General features: G+C 35.3%; 3 protein-coding genes across 3 annotated transcripts; 1 reads left to right on the forward strand and 2 right to left on the reverse strand.

Moving 5' to 3' along the window:
* Nucleotides 1–72: 72 nt before the first annotated feature.
* LOC113507912 (pyridine nucleotide-disulfide oxidoreductase domain-containing protein 1) lies at nucleotides 73–1,767 on the reverse strand. Its single transcript, XM_026890865.1, has 2 exons — nucleotides 1,634–1,767; nucleotides 73–1,556 (listed from the first exon to the last, which is right to left on the reverse strand). Exon 2 carries the CDS (start codon nucleotides 1,540–1,542, stop codon nucleotides 124–126), a length of 1,419 nt encoding a protein of 472 aa, XP_026746666.1. The 5' UTR covers nucleotides 1,543–1,556; nucleotides 1,634–1,767; the 3' UTR covers nucleotides 73–123.
* Nucleotides 1,768–1,982: 215 nt separating this feature from the next.
* Nucleotides 1,983–16,074, forward strand: LOC113507934 (sorting nexin-25). Its single transcript, XM_026890881.1, has 17 exons — nucleotides 1,983–2,591; nucleotides 2,677–2,984; nucleotides 3,118–3,290; nucleotides 4,144–4,330; nucleotides 4,559–4,802; nucleotides 5,953–6,162; nucleotides 6,502–6,676; nucleotides 6,984–7,144; nucleotides 7,514–7,687; nucleotides 8,160–8,294; nucleotides 8,475–8,615; nucleotides 8,719–8,849; nucleotides 9,115–9,257; nucleotides 9,606–9,756; nucleotides 10,114–10,247; nucleotides 10,786–10,934; nucleotides 15,699–16,074. Exons 1-17 carry the CDS (start codon nucleotides 2,361–2,363, stop codon nucleotides 15,753–15,755), a joined length of 2,904 nt encoding a protein of 967 aa, XP_026746682.1. The 5' UTR covers nucleotides 1,983–2,360; the 3' UTR covers nucleotides 15,756–16,074.
* On the reverse strand, nucleotides 11,346–15,690 carry LOC113507944 (vesicle-associated membrane protein 7-like). The gene is made up of 4 exons (XM_026890889.1): nucleotides 14,563–15,690; nucleotides 12,637–12,820; nucleotides 12,159–12,217; nucleotides 11,346–12,035 (listed from the first exon to the last, which is right to left on the reverse strand). The coding sequence occupies exons 1-4, from the start codon at nucleotides 14,761–14,763 to the stop codon at nucleotides 11,586–11,588; spliced, it is 894 nt and encodes a 297-aa protein (XP_026746690.1). The 5' UTR covers nucleotides 14,764–15,690; the 3' UTR covers nucleotides 11,346–11,585.
* Nucleotides 16,075–19,293: the final 3,219 nt, after the last annotated feature.

Raw genomic sequence — 19,293 nt, forward strand, 5'->3', positions numbered from 1 at the left:
TCGCAGTACTGCGACATAGACATTATTTTTCAATTTTAATAACGCGATTTTTCTTGAGAGAAACAATTATCATTTAACAAAACATAAACTATTTAATAAAAAAAAAACGATTACACATTATACTTAATCAAAATAATCATCAATATCAATATCAGGATCCAAAATTTGATCAGCAAGAGGTGTCAAGTCTAACTGGTCAAGAATTAAATTCTCACACATTTCCTCTAAGTCGGTTTCCCCAATTAGTATAGCTCCTTGTAATTTTCCATCTTGAAGTACCAATTTTATGTATTCTTTATTAGGTGTCATGCGTAATAATATTTCATACTCTTTTCCTAATCCTTGTGCATTGTATTTGCCTAATAAAATCACTTGATACCCAAATAAAGTGGTGCAATGGCTAAATAGTTCAAAACAGAAATCTTGCAATACAGCCTCATTGGTTATTTTACCATGCATAGCTTTGGCTGCCATTCCAGCCATTTGTCTTGCTTGAGTCCATAGCCTAAGCTGGAACCAATGTGGAGCATGTTCCCAAGCAGCATGAGCCACATCACCTGCAGCATACACATTGTTGATTGATGTCTCCTGGAACTCATTTACATTTAAACCACCATCTGGTCCTTGAGTAGGTGCTTTATCCCAGGTAAAATTTACAGCAGGCTCTACACCAGTGGCAGATATCACAAAATCACATTCTATAGTCCTCCCATTGGTAAGTAACACTTGGAGAGGATATTCCTTGTCACTGGTCTCTTCAACTGAACCTATTTCAACTTTATAAATTATCTCTAGTTCTTGTACACCTCTATCATTTTTATTGCCTTCCAACTTTCTGTACCAATCAGGACCTAATGCAGCTGATTTTAAATCTTTGTTAAGAGAAACAACATGATCTTCCTCTGAGAAGACATGTCTTCTTAGTACTGTCTTTTGATCAGGTTGAACTTCTTTATTTTTAAAAGTGTTTTGGAAAAATTCAGCAGCTCCAGGGTCAATAAAAGTGGCTGATATATAATCATCTCTGATGACCCAAACTTTCTGGATGCCTGATGTAGCATGAACGATTTCAGATGCAATTCCTCCATTGCCAACAATCACCATTTTGCGGCCAGTCTTGAGCTTCTGTTGAAATTCTATTACTGATTCTGTGTCCCTTATTCCAAGTATTCTATTACTTTTGTGTGAGTCTCTGATGAGTCTAGGAATCCCACCGGTACATAAACACATAGTTTTGTACCTTATTTTATCACCTGCATGTGTGTAGGCAATTTGATTTTCTGTATCAACATGTTTTAGGGAATCATAAATAATTTTTAAATTTGGATGAACCTTCATCAACGAACTTGCTTCTGTTTCGTTTACATCGAACTTGACAATGGTTTTGGCATAAAAACTCACGTTACTTACGTTTTTCACTAAAGAAGATGCGGTAATTATTGCAAGTGTTTCTTCTGGGTGTAATATTGCGAGGGTTTCGACGCACGTAACGCCAGCTATGCCTCCGCCGACCACAACATAAGTCGCTTCTATTTCAGACATTATTTTTGGTTTCCCTGGGAAAATAAACACTTCTTTGCTTTCTCATTTACACTTTACTATGGATAAAAGAAGCTTAAATTATTTTACGTACTATATTCGCTTAATTTATTTTGATACTTTCATAACTACAGTCAATATGTCATAAGGATAACTAAGATTACAATATTTTCGCTGTATAAATAACCTATTTACAAAAACATGTCAACATTGAACATTGACAAATTATTTTTGTACTGTCACAAACAACGTATGAAATAGAGTGTTCATTTTAGTAAGTTATAAGACTATCGCAAAAAAAAAAAGTCGAGATAAATGAAATAGTTATTAAATCCGTCCCGAGTATTTATGTAGATAGTCTCTCGTAATGAAATAGAAAACTAGAATTTAGGCCTCTCCAATATTCTTATCTGGTAATACCAGATCAGCTGTCAGTCAGAGCACTCAGAGCTTTTACTTTGGTGGAGGGGTGGAGTTTAGAATCTTATTGGATTGACGATTATGACGTCTCTGTCACACTTCGGGATATGTGCATAACAGCATCTCGTTCTCTTGTCAAACAGTACTTAACATTTTGCATAGCTACGTTCTACGTTATTTAGTAAATGTAGGAAAGGGGTGCTACGTACATAGTGGTCGCATAAAAAATAATAATATTGCGCTAAATCTAATTCTGATTACTTAAAAGAATTCATGTCGATATTGTATTATGTTAAACAAATATGTAAAGTAAAGTATTGTCTAAACTGCATTCCTTGTTAATGCGATTATTGATAATTGTTTACTATTTTTATACAGTAATGATTTATTAAATCTTGGAAATGTATAAGTGGATCGCAGTTTGCATAGCTCCCTTGTGTTTGTCTGCTGTGTGGTATTTTCCGTTTATATGGAGCATCGTTTATTTAGTGATCCTTAGTTTATTAGTGGTGATAGCAGCTTTTGTACTGACTCTTTGGGGTCATGTATCATTATCTTCTCCCCATCAAACGTCGATATTTTTGTTGGATCGTGTTGAAAAGGATGTTCGATTTATAGAGGAAAGTTTAAAGGTAAAATATAATAAGGAAACAGATATATGTATATTTATATTTCTGAAATAAAGTAAACATACTGATTGTTTATTATATTATGCAGGAAGATCATACAAATTGGCCTCACACTACCAAAAAGACTCATTTGCCTGTAATATTTGGGCGTACTGTTGACAGCCAGTTACAGCTTTTGATTGATTACATACTCAGAGACTTTGTGGCCCGTTGGCTGAAGGAGTTTTCTCATAAGCCTGAACCAGTGATAGACAAGTTTAAGGAGCATGTCTGGGGAGGTGTGCAGAACTTGTATGAGAGGCTGCAGCGGGTTGATGCTGAAAAGTTACTGGCCAGTGATATGGTCACAAAGATTACCCAACATTTTGAGCGAATTCGTATTGCAAGGAGTTGTGCGTAAGTGGCTTGTGTATACTATTGATAATACCCTAGTGGATAGTGTGGATACAAAATTCATACATAAGATTATTGTGTTATTGATATACCTACTTTAAAACTATGCCCATTGTGATCCTGGTCAATGTTTCAGGCTGGAATTAAACCAACCTCCAGTATTTGCTCTGGCCCCTCATCTGATGACCTGTGAGACAGAGCTGCACTACCTGAGGCAAATAAGTGAGCTGATCATCATGTTCCTATTGCCACGGTGTTATTCATTGGCACCTGCATCACACCTGCTTAGGGAAATCTTGGCTTGCAAAGGTATGTAAATTGTAAAGACAGCAATATTTTCGTGATTGTGCAAGGTCTGTTTTATGTTTGGAGTTGTCCTAGCATTAGTATATTTGAATGGCAAAGAAGTAGTAGCTATTGCAGACAAGGTTGATTGAAAGTCAGTAACTAAATGATATTAATTTTTTTTATTCTGTTTTTATAAAACTAACTAGCTGTTGCCCGCGACTTCGTCCCCGTGGGTAGAAGATATAAGTTATGATTTAGACCTGCCCTATTTTTTTCACATTTTCCTTTGTATCTTCGCTCCTATTAGTCGCAGCGTGATGGTTTATAGACTAAAGCCTTCCTCGATAAATGGTCTATTCAACACAAAAATATATTTTTAACTTGGACCAGTAGTTCCTAAGATTAGCGCGTTCAAACAAACAAACTCTTCAGCTTTATATATTAGACTAGATATGAAAAAAAAAACAGCTTGAACATGCTTAAACCTCCTTACTTCGAGTCATTAGAAATTATTTCGGCCCAATACGAAAATAATAATTTCGATTTCTCCTCCGGCATTAACTTTTTTTATAATGACTACTTATCGAAAAAAAAGTTGCGTGTATAGCGATAAAAAATGTTAGAGCGGAAATATTAATTATGTAGGTTGAGTTCAGTATCTTATAGATATGAGTATTTGGATCATACATCATAGTAACATAAAAACTTATTTTTGCAATATGTATCTTCAAAATATTGAAAACTAAAAAATAAACATGTCGATCGAAATTTCCGTATGCTTAAATTAAACTAGCGTCAAAAAGATAAAGTTGATGAAAGATTCGCGCTCAATTGAAATTCGATAAAGGATTGAAATGTCCTTTTTTTTTTATAGTTTTACAGCCAGCAATAGAACTCGTTACGGAGCCCGATTATATAAATCAGAAGATTATTCAGTATTTAGAAGCTCAGAAAGAGGTTGATGCTATGCACGTAAGGACGCACGAATACGCTAAAACATTTGAGGACTACATACGGCTAATCAACAGCTGTAATAATGTCGACACACTGAAGCGGTTACGGTGAGTGCGCAATGATAATGCTTATTACTTTCACGAAGCAATTTGTAGTACCGCATATCGAGGGCGAGTCCTGTGAACAATGTTTTTAACGATCGATTGTCTGTTAAAGAACTGTGATACTAACTGATCTGAGCGTATTAAATCTTGATTCTGTTTAAAGTAAACGACGACGTGCAATTACCTGCCTTTTTTGTCTTCTTCATGACCGGTTATTTCATTTTCATCTAGGTACGATATCGTCACCCAAATAATGCAAGCAACTACTCTCCAAAATGTAAAACGAGCCAAAGGCATAGACATTGAAGTAATTGAAAAAAATAGTTCTCAAAATATAAGTCGACAGCAAATATCTGATGCAAAAAAATTGAAGAGGTACATCAACCAGTTGACTATCGCTAAAGCGGAATGTGAAACTGCCCTGAGGAAACTTGGCTGGGATGGGGCGTTTCCAACTGTGGAGACGGATAGCAAGGTAAATAAACTGTCCATTCGTATTTCTCTATTTATTGTTTAAACTGGCTGTTGCTCGCAGCACCGTCCGCCTGGATGTCGGTTCTAGCTGTACAAACATTACCTTTTTTAGCGATGACGGATGGTGTAGTCTAGATTTTTGTTAATCCAAAATTTCGCTTCCCTCCATACCAAATTTCATAGAAAGTGGTGCATCCGTTTCGTAGGAAGCAGCAAACACACGCACATATAAACATGCTCACATTATTTCGCATTCGTAATATTAGGGTGATAAGAGCTATTTTCAAGTTGCAAGCTGAGCGTTTCATGTGTCATGTTCTGCTTTTGTGATTTAGCAGGTATTGTTTAGGACTATTCGAGCTATTTAGCTAGTAGTCGGTATTATGAGAAATAGCGCACTTTATACAAGAGCATTAGACGTCAATACCTTAATGGCATTCGTAATTATTTGTTCTATTGGTTTACACTCGCGTATTTACCGCTAACGCGCCAATAGTCTCGGACCCGGCTGGGGGTCTTAATCTGATTCTGCTTGATCGTCGGCCTCAACTTTTTTCTTTATCATATTTATATACGTCAGTTAATCAGCCTTAATCTTTGAATATCTGTGGTAAACACAACTACTTCAAGTTTAAACCGCAAACGGCCATCATGAAAGTCAATGCATTCTTGTGGTTGGAACAGGACGTTCAATCGAAGCTATGGTCTCTCCACATTGTATGTGTATTTGATACAATTCCGGGTCGTCATTTGTCTTTACTCTTCAATACTTTACTTTCGATTTTTGAACTCATTCTTTAGAATAAACAAGTTAACGCGATCTGTTTAGATGCAAAACTAATTTATAATTATTTGTTTCTCGAACCGAATCATTTTAACCTATATCTACCTATGTATAATAATGCAATAGTAATAATAATATTCTACAACTTTCACACAGCATCATCTATTCTCAACCTAAGCAAAGCTTGTTTTATGAGACCCAGACACAGAACAAACGAACGTGCTCATCGCACAAACATTTACTTATCCTGCGTGGGAATCGAACCGACGACCTCCGCTATAGCAGCTAGGGTCACTAACCACTAGACCTATAGGCCTTCACGTTAATAGCCATAATATAAAGATATATGAAGATTTTGTAATTTCAGACTATCCCCTTACATAAAATAATGGAGAGCGTGACGGGGCGGCGATATCTGTCCATGTTCTTAGAGACGATGTGTTCGCAAGGTCTTGTAGGATTCTGGACTGCTGTCGAGGAGTTGAGACACAGCCCCCGAAGTAGCTGGCACCAGCTTGGTGCGGAAATATTTTATACCTACATCAGATCACCTAGTGCTGAGATTAAAGTCGATAAGGTAAGATTTTGGCTATATCTCTGTATGTAGTATAAGTCTGTTATGTGTTAGTATGTACTTGAAAGTATGTGTAACTCTACATAAAAACTTTCTAGTGCTCTTTGAAATGAAATTAAACAAACGAACGCTGGAGTCGCCATAATCTGACTAATTTAACTTTTAAAGTCCAGATAATTTTAAAATGCAACATTCAATACTGAGGTCAAAAATTTTATGGGTGTTTGTTTTTTTTTCTGCTGCCCATTTCGGATTTCCTAATGACGCGAGTTTGACTAGTTCTTGACCGGTTCTTCTAGTAATTATTTTATCAATGTTTTAATAGAATATTTTGTTTTTAAGGATACTAGAAAACGAATGGAAGCGTTCCTTCTTGGAGATAAAGGTCCAGAAGTATTTTATGAAGTTCAAGATACCGTAGTTGATACTATACAAGAGAAATATTATCATTCGTTTCTATTGAGCGATCATTACACAGCGTTAATCGCTGAACTTGCTACTGAGGATGCGAACAAAGGTAAAAGAAACAATTGAACACATTTTTGTTTGACGTAAAACAATCATTTTCTAAACCCTCTAATAACCTGTCCTTCTTCCCCCCATACGTTGGCCTCTGCCACTTACTCGATTGGCGAATTCGACTACACCATATATATGGTCAAAAACCATAAAATAATGGGAATAGAGACTCAAAGGTATTATATACGGGTAAAAAGAGGATTAATCTTTCGGACTAAGGCATCCATAGTAGTTATTATTTGCACAGAATCGTGAAATTATTTGTGACTTATATTTCATACCTTAAGTATACGTTATTGTTCTAGACATAAGCTCAGACAGATCGCCCATAGAGGATCGTCAGTTATCAAACGAGTCTGTCTCGTCGGCGGAGAGCGTGGCTGGGACTATACACCTCACAGAACATTCCACGTACGCGAGGCGGAAACTCGATGAGTTGCAGGAGAGGCATAATAATAAAATACAAGTAAGAATTTGTCTTTGACTACAAAAGTTGACGGCTTAGTTTATGTTGTGAGAAAAGTGTTTATAATTTATTTTTTAAGTGAAAGTTCTTAAAAATAATTAATTTCGCTGAATAAATTATTATTTTGACAGGATGTCAAAATAAAAACTTTCTACTACTGTATGATATCTCATTGGTTCCGTATAGCTGAAATCACAATCCTAATTAAAAACATGTATATGTGAACATTGTTTAACTATTGTGTCTATTGGCGAGACAGCGTTTAAGTATTTCAATCACTATGAATCTGTTCAGCTGATGAGGGCTCGTAAGCTCGTAATATAATGATAATTAACCACTTAAAATTCAAACTATATTACTTACCATCAGGCTTTAGCAGCACTTCGTGCTTCATTAAAACCGGAGTCCCCCGCCTTATCAATGTTAGCCAACGAAGTTGAGAAGCTGGCGGGAGAGCAGATGCGGCTGGAGGCCCACCTCGCGCGCACCGACACCTGGGCCGAGCATCTGGGGAGGTGGCGGGCCAACGTGCATAGCGCAGAGGTGAGGACCACGTTTTGTTTGAAAGTTTAAAACGAATAAGAAACTCATTGTGATTTTTTTTTGTGATTGACTGAATTTTCATTCGTTGCTGGGAATAATGCTTAGAATAATACGAATAGTTTCAATTTAATCCAATTTCCATTCATACATGCTAGTTAAAATGCTACTTAGTAGACTAATTTGAATAAATGAATTTTGATTTTGTTTAAATGTCATGGTCATTTTTTCTTCTAGTCTATTAAGTATGTTTTCCTTTTACAATTCAAAATTCCGCGCTACTTCGAACCGGATCTCGCGGTATGCAGCAAAGAAAGAAATTTTGGTCACAATCTTCTCTTAAAAATTAATGTTGCATTCCGATTTCGAAAAACTGGTATTAAGTTAGGACTTATTTATGAAACGGCCGAGTACTCGATGCATGGAATCGCCGCAGAATATGCATAAGACTACTCAATTTGTTTTTTTTTCTCAGGTTATAGACGAATCTAAACCACCTCAGTTCGTGATAGTGGTGCATATGGCAGAGCAAGAGTCCATCAACGATGAGGACAGGCCGGAACAAATCACCACTGGGTGGGTGCTACTTAGGACATTGAATGAGTTCCAGGTAAGTTATTAAATACTTTGACTTGACTCTCAAATGGATTCTCAAATAGTTTTTAGGATATTTGTTACTTGGCTTGACATCTGGTGGTCAATATAGACTTATCATTAAATACTTTTGAAAACTAATCTAGCTTTTCAGGAGTATAAATATTAAAATGAAACGTGTCTATTGTTTTTTCAGGAACTTCATAGAAAGTTAAGGCCTATGTGTGCTGAATTAAAAAACTTAGAACTACCTACAAATTCTTTTAAATTTCTGTTCGGGAAGAACGATAAAAATTCTCTAGAAAAGGCCAAAATTTTAATACAAAAATATTTAGAGGTAAGTTTTTTTTTATTAAATTGTTGTTGCTCTAAAATATCAAGTTTTTCTAAGATGTTTATCTCTTTGTTATACTGAATAAATTTGTTCCATTTATTTTCAGTTTGTTTTAGAAGACGATAGACTTAACCAAAGCGAGGCTTTATACACATTCCTTAATCCAAGTTCAGAATATCTGAAGCAGGGTGACCTACCAAAGAAAAACAAATTTTCCTTTTCTACATTATTTAAGAGGTAACTACAATCAATAATAATAATTCATTAATTTTACTACAACGTGTAATGTTTTTCGTATAAGTTTGCCGAGACAAAAAGGCAAGAATCGAGAGAAGACCTTTACGGAGCAGTGGAACTTATAGCTTTAGAGGTTTGAAAGAAGTGATATTTGTATTAAGATAAACAAATAATGTTATATCTGTGTTTGCAATGATTGAGTCAAAGAAACAAGATATCATTTTGTATAATTCTCTCTAGCAAAAAAATATCCGTATGTTAACAGTACCAGTAGTGAAGCTACAACCAGATCGTCGCAAGAGAAAGAACCTTTTACCCATACGTCGGCAGATGAAGATGAAATATCATTGTACTTAGACGGTAACGGGGCTGACAGCTCCAACAAGAATATGACAACATCTTTACGAGGTCAGTTTCTTAAAGTGTTTCTTTTAAACTTAACATATTTTTACTTACATCTATTTGATTCAAGTTTTGTATAATTTTTAGCCTGCATTGATTCACAAACCTATTTAAACCTAAATCAATACAGTCATGTTATACAAAAGTTATTTAAAACTCAGTCCAGTTAATTACCGATTTCAAAAAGAAAGAATTTTCAATTTATCGGTCTGGTCTGTCTATTCTTTTTTATGTTTTTTACCTGAACTTTGGACTGGACAAACTGATTCTGTTGTTTTTTTTATTTCTCATTAGTTTTGTATGTGAAGCCGGTTGCATGTTTTTGTTGTTAAAAAATATTATACTTAATACCAGGTGCAGGTCCTATGGCGGAGGAACGCGACAGTATAGCGGAGCCGTTGTACGCGCTGCTGAGCGAAGTGTTCGACATGCGCGGAGTGTTCCGATGGCTCAGGAAAACGCTCGTCACCTTCGTGCAGATCACTTATGGAAGCACTATTAATAGGTATGAGCTATTCAAGGCTCATTCTTTTTTTATATATATTATACCTGTGTCCAGCCAACACTCTTTTAAATCAGCTGGAGGATTGTAAAGTCAGTTGAAGCATGCTCTCGGCTAAGTGCAGTAAAATAAAAACACTTGAAACCATTTAGTGGTAAAAAATATATATTTCATTAGCTTAATATTGATAAGGAGGTATTGGGTCGTTGATTTTGCTTTAAAAGAAGATAGATAACTAACAATGTCCAAAGCAATGTGTGGGTGGATAGGTCTTGTCCCCTATCTTTTGATACAGTAAATCCGATCTTAAACCCATAGTTTTAAAGTCCAAATCAGATAGTAATAACATAATTATTTCAGGCAAATCAAAGATACCGTAACGTGGTTGTTCTCTGAACAAATGTTACATTACTACATAAGCGTGGTACTTAAGTCGTGGTGGCCGGGCGGGACGCTCTCTGAAAATACTTCCAATAGAAACTTCCAAGATAAAGGTAAGGGACAAATTCTTTAGAATATCTCATAACAATATCTTACTTAACAATAATCAGCTGTTGATTGCTGTCTATCCGAATAGATGTTTAGTTACATGTGAGGAGTAACGTTCGTGATGATTTACAAATACCCCAGATGTTTTTGGAAGGTACCCCATTCCGCTGAACCCAAAGCGGGAGGAGTCATTTGATGCTTTACCATCCGAAAGAAAAGGGTATCTCTGATAATCTTGGCAATCACGGGAAATTTTCAAGCTAGGAAACCCGATCCCTTTTAAAGGATGTGCCCGGATAGCCGAGTGGTTGAGGTCATCACGCCAAACCCACTTAACGCGACGTGTCGTGGTTAAGATCCTCGCGCAGGACAAGCACTGGTGTGATCCACGAATGCTTGTTCTGAGTCTGGTCTGACTTTGTGCATGTGAATTGTATGTTTGTGAAACCTCCCGTGACACAAGGGTTAAATTCTTTAGTGCGGGGCTCTTATTTTTTTTTAAAAGAGGTTTTTATTATGTTAAAATTTGTCGTTGTATATCAGAGCACACCCGCACGCTGGCCCTGCAGCAGCTGAGCGAGAGCGTGCTGGACGCGCTGTCGTCGCTGGTGGGCGCGCAGGCGGCCGCGCGCGGCGCTCACAAACTCTTCCACACGCTGCAGAACACCACGCACAACAAACAACTGTTCTATGTAAGTAGATGTATAGCTGAAAGTGAAGGCCAATTTCTATAATAGTCCTAGATAGTTGTTAAGAAGTAGATGTTCTTATTACAAAAAAAAAAGAAATTTGACGTAATTCGTACGGGGCGTATTAAATTATAGCTATGGTTGTTGAAGTTGACCGATAGTTAATAAAAAAAATGATTTTTGTACGATTTTGGTATTGTTGAAATGAAACTTCTTAGTTAATGTGTGCTTTAAAAATAATAATTAGAAGGTCTATATTTAATAGTCATCATTTTACATGGGCTTTTTTTAGCGTGGTAAACATTGCCTGGGATCTCGACTAAACATCATTATATCATATGAAACCGATTTTAATTATTTTAATATTTAATTTTGTGTAGTGTTCAGGTTTTACTAGAATAATGAAGTGAAGAATTAATATTTTGAAACGAAAATTAGTATATTTGCTGTCGTAATTCTCATTTATTTCTATGTAAAAGTAAACATTTAAAACATCACAAGGAGAAAACATCTTAAATACTATTCATTAAATGCTATTCAGTGTCAGAAATCGCTGGCTTAAGAACTATGACGTAATTTGCAATACAGCTACTTGCAATACTAAATTGCACAACAAATACTCACATTATAAATCACTACTGACTATCCACTACGTCAATTCTCTTTTGCGTCAGAATGCGAAGATTTATCTTTAGAACTTGCAAAAGAACGAAATAGTGAATAAATGCCGACACTTGTGACTACAGCGCAGGAAATCGGTCCGAACGCGTACACGGCCATTGCTATGACTAGAATCATCATTCCTATGATCACAATGTATAGTCTAGGAGTTAAGACATCCTCTATCTTCTCTGCATTCACGATAAACTCAGGCGCAGCTTTCGATGTCGCGAGGGATTCTGTTATTTTTTCCGGATTCACTATCACTTCTGTTATTCTCTCTGACGTCACGATATTGTCTGCTATCTCTTCTGGATCTAAAGCTGTATCTGGTATTGAATCTAAAGTGATTTCTTCTGAAGTTAATTCTGGTTCCGAATTAGTTTCTTGATGTATTTCGGATAGGGATATTGTTTCTGGAGTCGCGTGAACGTACGATATAGTCTGGAAACAGGAAAATATTAGATTGAATACTTATGCAAACAGGTTTTCGTGAATTAGTGGTCTTGCAATTAATTTAATATTGTTCATACCGCATTTCATTAATAAGAGACTATTATTACTTACACTGTATGAAATGTTGTCTGGATTGTTAACATATAATATCTTCTCTCCTAGTATGCTTTCTGCAAAGTAAAAAAATACACCGTCAATCAAACATCGACCTATTGGCTCAACACATGCATATAAAACTCATTAATTACCAACCAATACATTTGATATGTTCAAATGGGCTCTTCACAAAGTATCCTGAAGATTTTTTGTTAACTTAATCATTTCTGAATGTTAACTTTTTTACACAACGCCATCTAGTCTCAAACTAAACAAAGCTTGTATTATGAGTATAAGATAAATGTCAAACTCTAAATACATACACGTATAGATAAATTCAATACACGAACAGTACACATGCCCGTTCTCATCACACAAACATTTGCCCAGGGAGGGAATCGATCCCACGACCTCTATTATAGCAGTCAATGCCGTTAACCACTACACCAAAATTACAATCAATTGCCTTACTTAAACAGTAAAGAATACTTACCGCTGCAGCCTACGCCGATTTTATTCAACTCATCCAATTCTCCCTTCCTGATATTGATGGTACTGTAGTCCTCGCTGTATCGGTACATCTCAGCCGCCAATACTGATGTGAAGTCAACTTTATTCTCCGCGAATTGCCGTTGTATCTCATTGAGGAAGAGGAACGATCGCGATCGTTGACATAGCTGTGGATGATAAGATTGTTTGTTTTGTTATTATGTGAAAGGCGTTAAAGTGGGAATATTCATTTTTGGATGTTTCAAGTACGCACATCAATAGTTTGACAGTTATTAGGTATGGTTATTAAGTTGTTTGAATAGTAACAAGTAGAAATATTATGTAGGTACTGGAGTCTGTAAATTGGAAGTAGCAAAACTTCTACTTTCGTAGTGGCTACTGCAGTAGCAATGCGTAATAATAATACTATTTTACTGTTTTACAAAATAACTGTTATACCTTATGATACTTGCATACTCTAGATTTAAATGTTAGTTCGTCAGGCTTTCAAGCACGCTAAACCACGAGCGCGAGCACGAGTGTTTCAAAGCTGGAATACCAAGTAACGACTCAAAATATACTCTTTACCGCGATAACCTCCGTTACCTCTGGTGAAGCCACGGGCTAAAGCTAGGTTTAAAATAAAACAATTTGATACATCAAGTGCTCTGAAAGCTGAGTTAGCAACAGAACGCTCGGGTTTGCTATGGAACAGTCTACGCGAACACGATTCGCATAAGTTTCGCTTCAGTAAAATAAGAATCGACAGCTGTCTTTTTGTTAACATTGTGTAAGACAGGTGACAAGATAATTACAGATACTTGGCACGTAGCAGCGAGGAGAATGCTCTTGCTAATTAATTTTGAACTCATTTCTCTTTTTATTTTATGGGGTGTTAATTTTTGAGTTTGATTTGATTGGCAGGTAAAGAATGAAAATGCCTAAAGTATTTTCTTTTAACATCCCAGTGAGCCTAATTCATGTGCAAGCTAGTATTACTCATGATGAAATGTATATTTTGAGTATATAAAATTTAAACCAGAAAAATCTTTTTTTTTAATGTATTGATTATGCCTGCTCGAAAGTTTTAAATTGAGTTTTTAAAACGTTTCAGATATTTTAAACAGCTATTACGAGAAAAAGTTTTTTTAAGAATTTAAAATAATTTATGATAATCTCATTTTTGCAGTCAACATTTATTTATTTTTAAATACTTGACGTAGAAAGTAAACCGCAGTACAGTTATTGGTCCATCAAAATGTTTACGCTCTGAATGCGAGTATTTTAAAAATATTATTTTTTGCGTAGGCGTTTTATGACAAATACATTTTATACAGTTATAGAAATAACCGTGGGTGCAGCTACAAAATAACAAGATTACCAATAAATATTTAAAGTGGAAAATGTTTAATCCACTACTAAATTGTTTTAAAACATCTTGTACACATTCCGATTACCAGATGAGCGGTGCCGGTTAGTGCAAAACGTGTATTGTGAAAGATCTCCTAGCTCGACCAAAATTTGGACGTCACAAAAGTCGGTCACACTGTACACTGACGCGATGTACAAAATGCAAAGTTATTATTGTTTGTGAAACAATTAGAAATAAAAAATATTTCGACCTATTTTTCTGAACCTCGTTTCAAAGAGGCGATGCGGTGCGTCCAATGATTCGTTGTGTTCTTTTTTAACGTGAAGAAACGCATCAACTTCTCGAAATTTCGTAGACACGTTTAATCAAAATCGGTTCAGTCATTTATAAGATATAACAGATAGTGGGGAGGAACACTCAAGAATTTTAGCCAAAGATTTTAAATATATAAATAAATTCCGCAAATAACAAAACATGTTGTTATTTGCGGAATTTATAGACACAAATTAACAAACTATCATTAATCTCTATTTCTAAAATGTATTAAACCTTACTTACTCTGTCTGTAATACAAAAGTATGTATAATTATCCTCGGCTATATAGTGCAGTAGATATATTCCGTGTGAGTATGTCATCTTGTTGCTTGCCGGTAACTTTGGCAGCACTTGTTCCGCTATCTCCAAGAAGTTCCCATCGCACGACGCAAAGTTCGCTATCAAAGCACTGTCACAGGCCACTGCACTGAATAGAATAGGCATTTTGCACACGACTTTCACTTCACTATATAATTGAACTAAAAGAAAACTTTGTATTTATTTATTATTTTTTGTTACGTAGAAACTCATCACATAAAAAGTTAAATTTATGAACCGTTATTCAAGAGAAACCAAAACAGACCGGTAACCTTAACCTCAACATAACGTTCGTGATTGTGAAACCGCGGCGGATTCTGGCATACTGTCTACTCACAACTGATCGTTTTTTCGTGTTCCGCCTATGTATCGCACGCATACCGTGCGATCTAAAATTATTGGCTTGTCATTTTGCAGCTAAAAGCGCGTCTTCAACGCTAAAAATGTCGCCACCTGTAGTTGATATATGTGAATTGGCGCGACGAGTGTGCGGAAGACAGCGACCGCGTGTTCGACGCTCGGATTAAAAAAAAACGTCTTTCTGCCAATTTATTTGAAATTGTTCCACAGATTAATCATGCGTGAAAATGTAGTTATCAAAACTTGGTTGTGTTTAAATCGTTTAGCATTTGGCGTCATAAGTATTGTTTCTGTTTGCCTTAGCTTCATTGAAAAAAAAAAATTCTTAAATATAAATGTTTTATTGATGATACAATCGGTGATACTTAAAACTTAAAAGTTAAAACTAACCTAGCGAACCAGTTCGGGATAATTTTTTTAGGTACAAAAATCGTAAGACGGACTTCAAAATTCAAACTTTGGAGCCAAACTTAAATGTAAAAAATCATCCAGACAAATAAGTCAGTTGAAAACTTAAGAAAAAATAAGATTTTTTGTGTTAAATAAATTATATTCATTTAAATCTAAAATCTATAAAAGCAACAACAACCCACCTTTACCAAGAACACAATGACTGAAAATAAAACACATCTACGATAGCATTATCGATTCGATGTCGATTATCAATAAACTCATCTAAATGACGCTTTCATTTGTTCCAGGACCTGTTCGAACTAGTACTTGTAGAAGTGTTCCCAGAACTAAAACGCTACCACTAGACCTGTAGGTAAGGTAAGCCATGACAATAGATATATCAAAGTATAATAATCTTACAGGGATCGTATGCAAAGGACACTCCGAAACTATACGAATATACTCTATAAGAGACATTCCCTTATGTTTAATAGGCATTTACTCTGTACTTCGAAATGACTGCACATATCTTTTCTAAATGTATGACTTAATTTCAAACATTTTATCTTTATGTAACAACATTACTTGAATTTCAATCTCAACCAGATCCCCGATTCTACTATTTACAATGGCCGATGAATGAATGGCAATTGCATTAAATTTGAAACAATTCCTATTCTCTTAAGCATTTCGCCAACACAATAATTGGAAATCCATTGCAATGACCGTGAGTGTTCCACCCTGTACTGAATTTCCAATTATTGTTTTTAAAAAATGCTTAGAATAATACGAATGTCACCAATTTCTATTCATTCATCGGCCTTTGTAAATAGCAGAATTGGGGCCCTGTAGTCAGTATGGGCGATCTCATATGTCATGCTATTGTTGAAATGAGCATAGCCGTGTCTCACTTTTACAACGATAGGAGAACACAACACATCCCTTTAAGTTTAAAGTAACTCTATTCCATTGTGGAAGCAAGATGGCGCAATACACAATATAATAGCAGCCTCTCTCTTTCACAGCTACTCCGTATTTTAGTGTTGATCGAAATTATTGCAACTTCAAGACGTATAGTAATGTTGGTACATCAGAAATACATTCTTCATATCTAGTAAGATGATAACTGCCACCCTGTGGTCATTTAGAGGTACGTCAATATTATGTAACGTTTATAAATCAATAGATTAAGTAGTTAGTGAAAACATTGATCTCATTTATATTCATATACCTCGAATAACGTAAATATAGCGTTGTATCTTTCTTATTTATTTTATATTATTTGAGAATTTCAAATATACTTCTCTATTTCCTTTTTATTCCAATGACATAGACCGTAGCTTACATCGTTCAATTTATTATACTAATTAAATGAGTTATATATGATTATTGTATGTAAACGAGAAGTATGGACACCCAGCTTTAAAATGTAAGCTTAATGCTAACGTGAAATGTTTATATTTTTGTGAATGTTACGTTGTTTTTTAGTGTTGTGCCAAAGAGAGCACGTTTGACGCGTTATACGTAAGTTCATGCATCGAACTGTAAATATCTATTTGTATATTATGTCAGTGTTCCAAATAAGGGGGTATTAACCTATTACCTCGGTGATGCTAGTTCAGTTGTAGAAGCGAGACGACACGACGCCGTGTAGCGCGCTGTCCCGCTTCTGCAACTGCAATAGTCTTGCTTTAAGAGGTGTACACCCCCTTTATTTTAGTGTGTGACGTGTGTACCTGATTGCATTGGTCGCTGAATCTCGATTATTACAGTTTGTGCCATTAAAGTGTTAGCTTAGTTCAAATCATTTGAGGGTGCTACAAAAGTTTGAATGACGTATATTTTTTGCGGTTGTTTAGTAGTACCTACGTATCTGTTCTGTGCTTCTACTATGAGCTCTTGAAGCTGGAAACTTGGGGGACGGTTGCTATCGTGTGAGTGAGACGGTACGAGTTACCGAGTGTATAGTACGGCCGATGTAACTTGGCGTTTCGAAAAAGGGATAATGGTGCCAAGTTTAAAACGGCCTTAGTATTGGAGCCGCCGCCGATAGGATTGTTTTCTGTGTCTAAAATAAGTTGAATTTCTCCAAAGGCTGGTGGATCGCTTCAATGTAAAATCATACGTCGCTATTTAAAATACAATGTCATCTTCAAAAGTTTGAAGATTTATTTTAATAAGATGCTACATTCGCTAGTCCCCCAGGTTTAAGAGCTCTTAGTAAGCGTGCTGATACCATTTGACACGTAGTTTTTTTTTATTTGCATTAAATATAGTTCGATATCTGTCGCGTGCACCCGGCTTTCAGCAGTGTTAAACACTATTGTTTTACCTCATTCGGTATTCTTGTGCTTGTCTCTCTTATAGTTTTAATAAATTATTGTCTGAATGACGAAGATTATATATTTTATGTTTAATATTAAAAGTATATTAGTAATTAAACACGCTGTGCGTGGGAGGTACCAATGAGAAAATGTGAATTATTTTTAAAGTGAGATTAATATTATATTTAAAGGATCAATTATTTTCTCTTGACTTACTGGCAGGAGGGTTCGATTTAAAGTAATAATATTGCAGTTGTTAAAGAGAGATGCCACTCTACGGTGTGTAGATCGCGGTCTCTTTTTAACTATTATAATAATTACTTTAAGACTCGGCCGCACGCCTTAGGTGTGGCTAGAACAAGATCTGAAAAACCAAGGTTTAGTTATAAGCTGTAACAAAATGCAAATATTGGCGATGTATTTAATACGATCAAATTGACTATCATAGATATTTAAAGAAAACAGTGACTTAATATTCAGTCCAATAAGAGAAATCTTGGAAATTAATTATGTAATGGTTGCATAGAGATTATTTTAGGAAAAACAATTATTTATGTTTTAAAAAATTATTAGGAAGTACTGCTAGTCTTCCTCAAAGGTTACTTAATTTGCAAAATAATAAATTGCATAGATAACGGTGTTGCTATTTATCTAGAAAAATATTTTTTTTTACCTTGTACCTAAAACTGGGCTAAACATTCCTTGATAAATATGTACCTTATTTTAATCTTTCTTTTGCGCATAGTATAATGTATAAGTTTAAAAAAGCCGGTCTAATTTAACGTAACTACTTATTTTTGTTAGCTTTAACTTTTGGACTATACATGACACCCTGGCTCAATATTATGACTATGAAGTATTATACAATTTTATAACATTATCTATTAACATAGAGTACCAAAATGTTTGAAAATAATGATTGACTATCGAGAGTATATTAGTATTAATATATGTATAGGTTTATATTTGTAAATAGTGCGATCATGACAAAATTATATGATAAACTAATTATGTGTTACCAAAACTTAAATGGATTGTCATTTTATGAAAACGCATAAAACAAAATATTCGCTTTCTAAATTAGAAGAACAAATACTTATACCTACGTTTAACAATTTCGAAACGACTTGAGAACTTTTATTTTCTAACGATTTTTCGAGAAATGTAACTACTGCGTGTTAGTTGACTATGTAAATCTATTTTTAATAACTTTTGTATGGGAGGAATATGTTTTTCTGTGGTCAAACTGATGGATCGAGGCCATCGAGGGCAAAATTGCCAGGATTTAATAGTATAGATCTAGGTTTGCTATAATGAAGAAGTGGAACATAGCTAAGATAGTGGCGCTATCTACTGGCAATCTTCATCTATGAAAAACAGTACAAAAATTTACCTTGCACAACGTATTAACACACAAATAATCTCTAGAATTTCTATTGTAGGTCTAAGGGTATATAACAGTCAAATTAAAAAAAAGGAACTAATCAACCCTAGCGTACTAGTGTTTCCAAGACTATTTCCACTTTCGTGTCATTTCCTTCCCGGATTCGTCAAAGCAAATAGCAGTCTCTTAGGAATC

The sequence above is a fragment of the Trichoplusia ni genome, chromosome 2 (assembly GCF_003590095.1).
Source record: "Trichoplusia ni isolate ovarian cell line Hi5 chromosome 2, tn1, whole genome shotgun sequence".
Taxonomy (NCBI): Eukaryota; Metazoa; Arthropoda; class Insecta; order Lepidoptera; family Noctuidae; genus Trichoplusia; species Trichoplusia ni.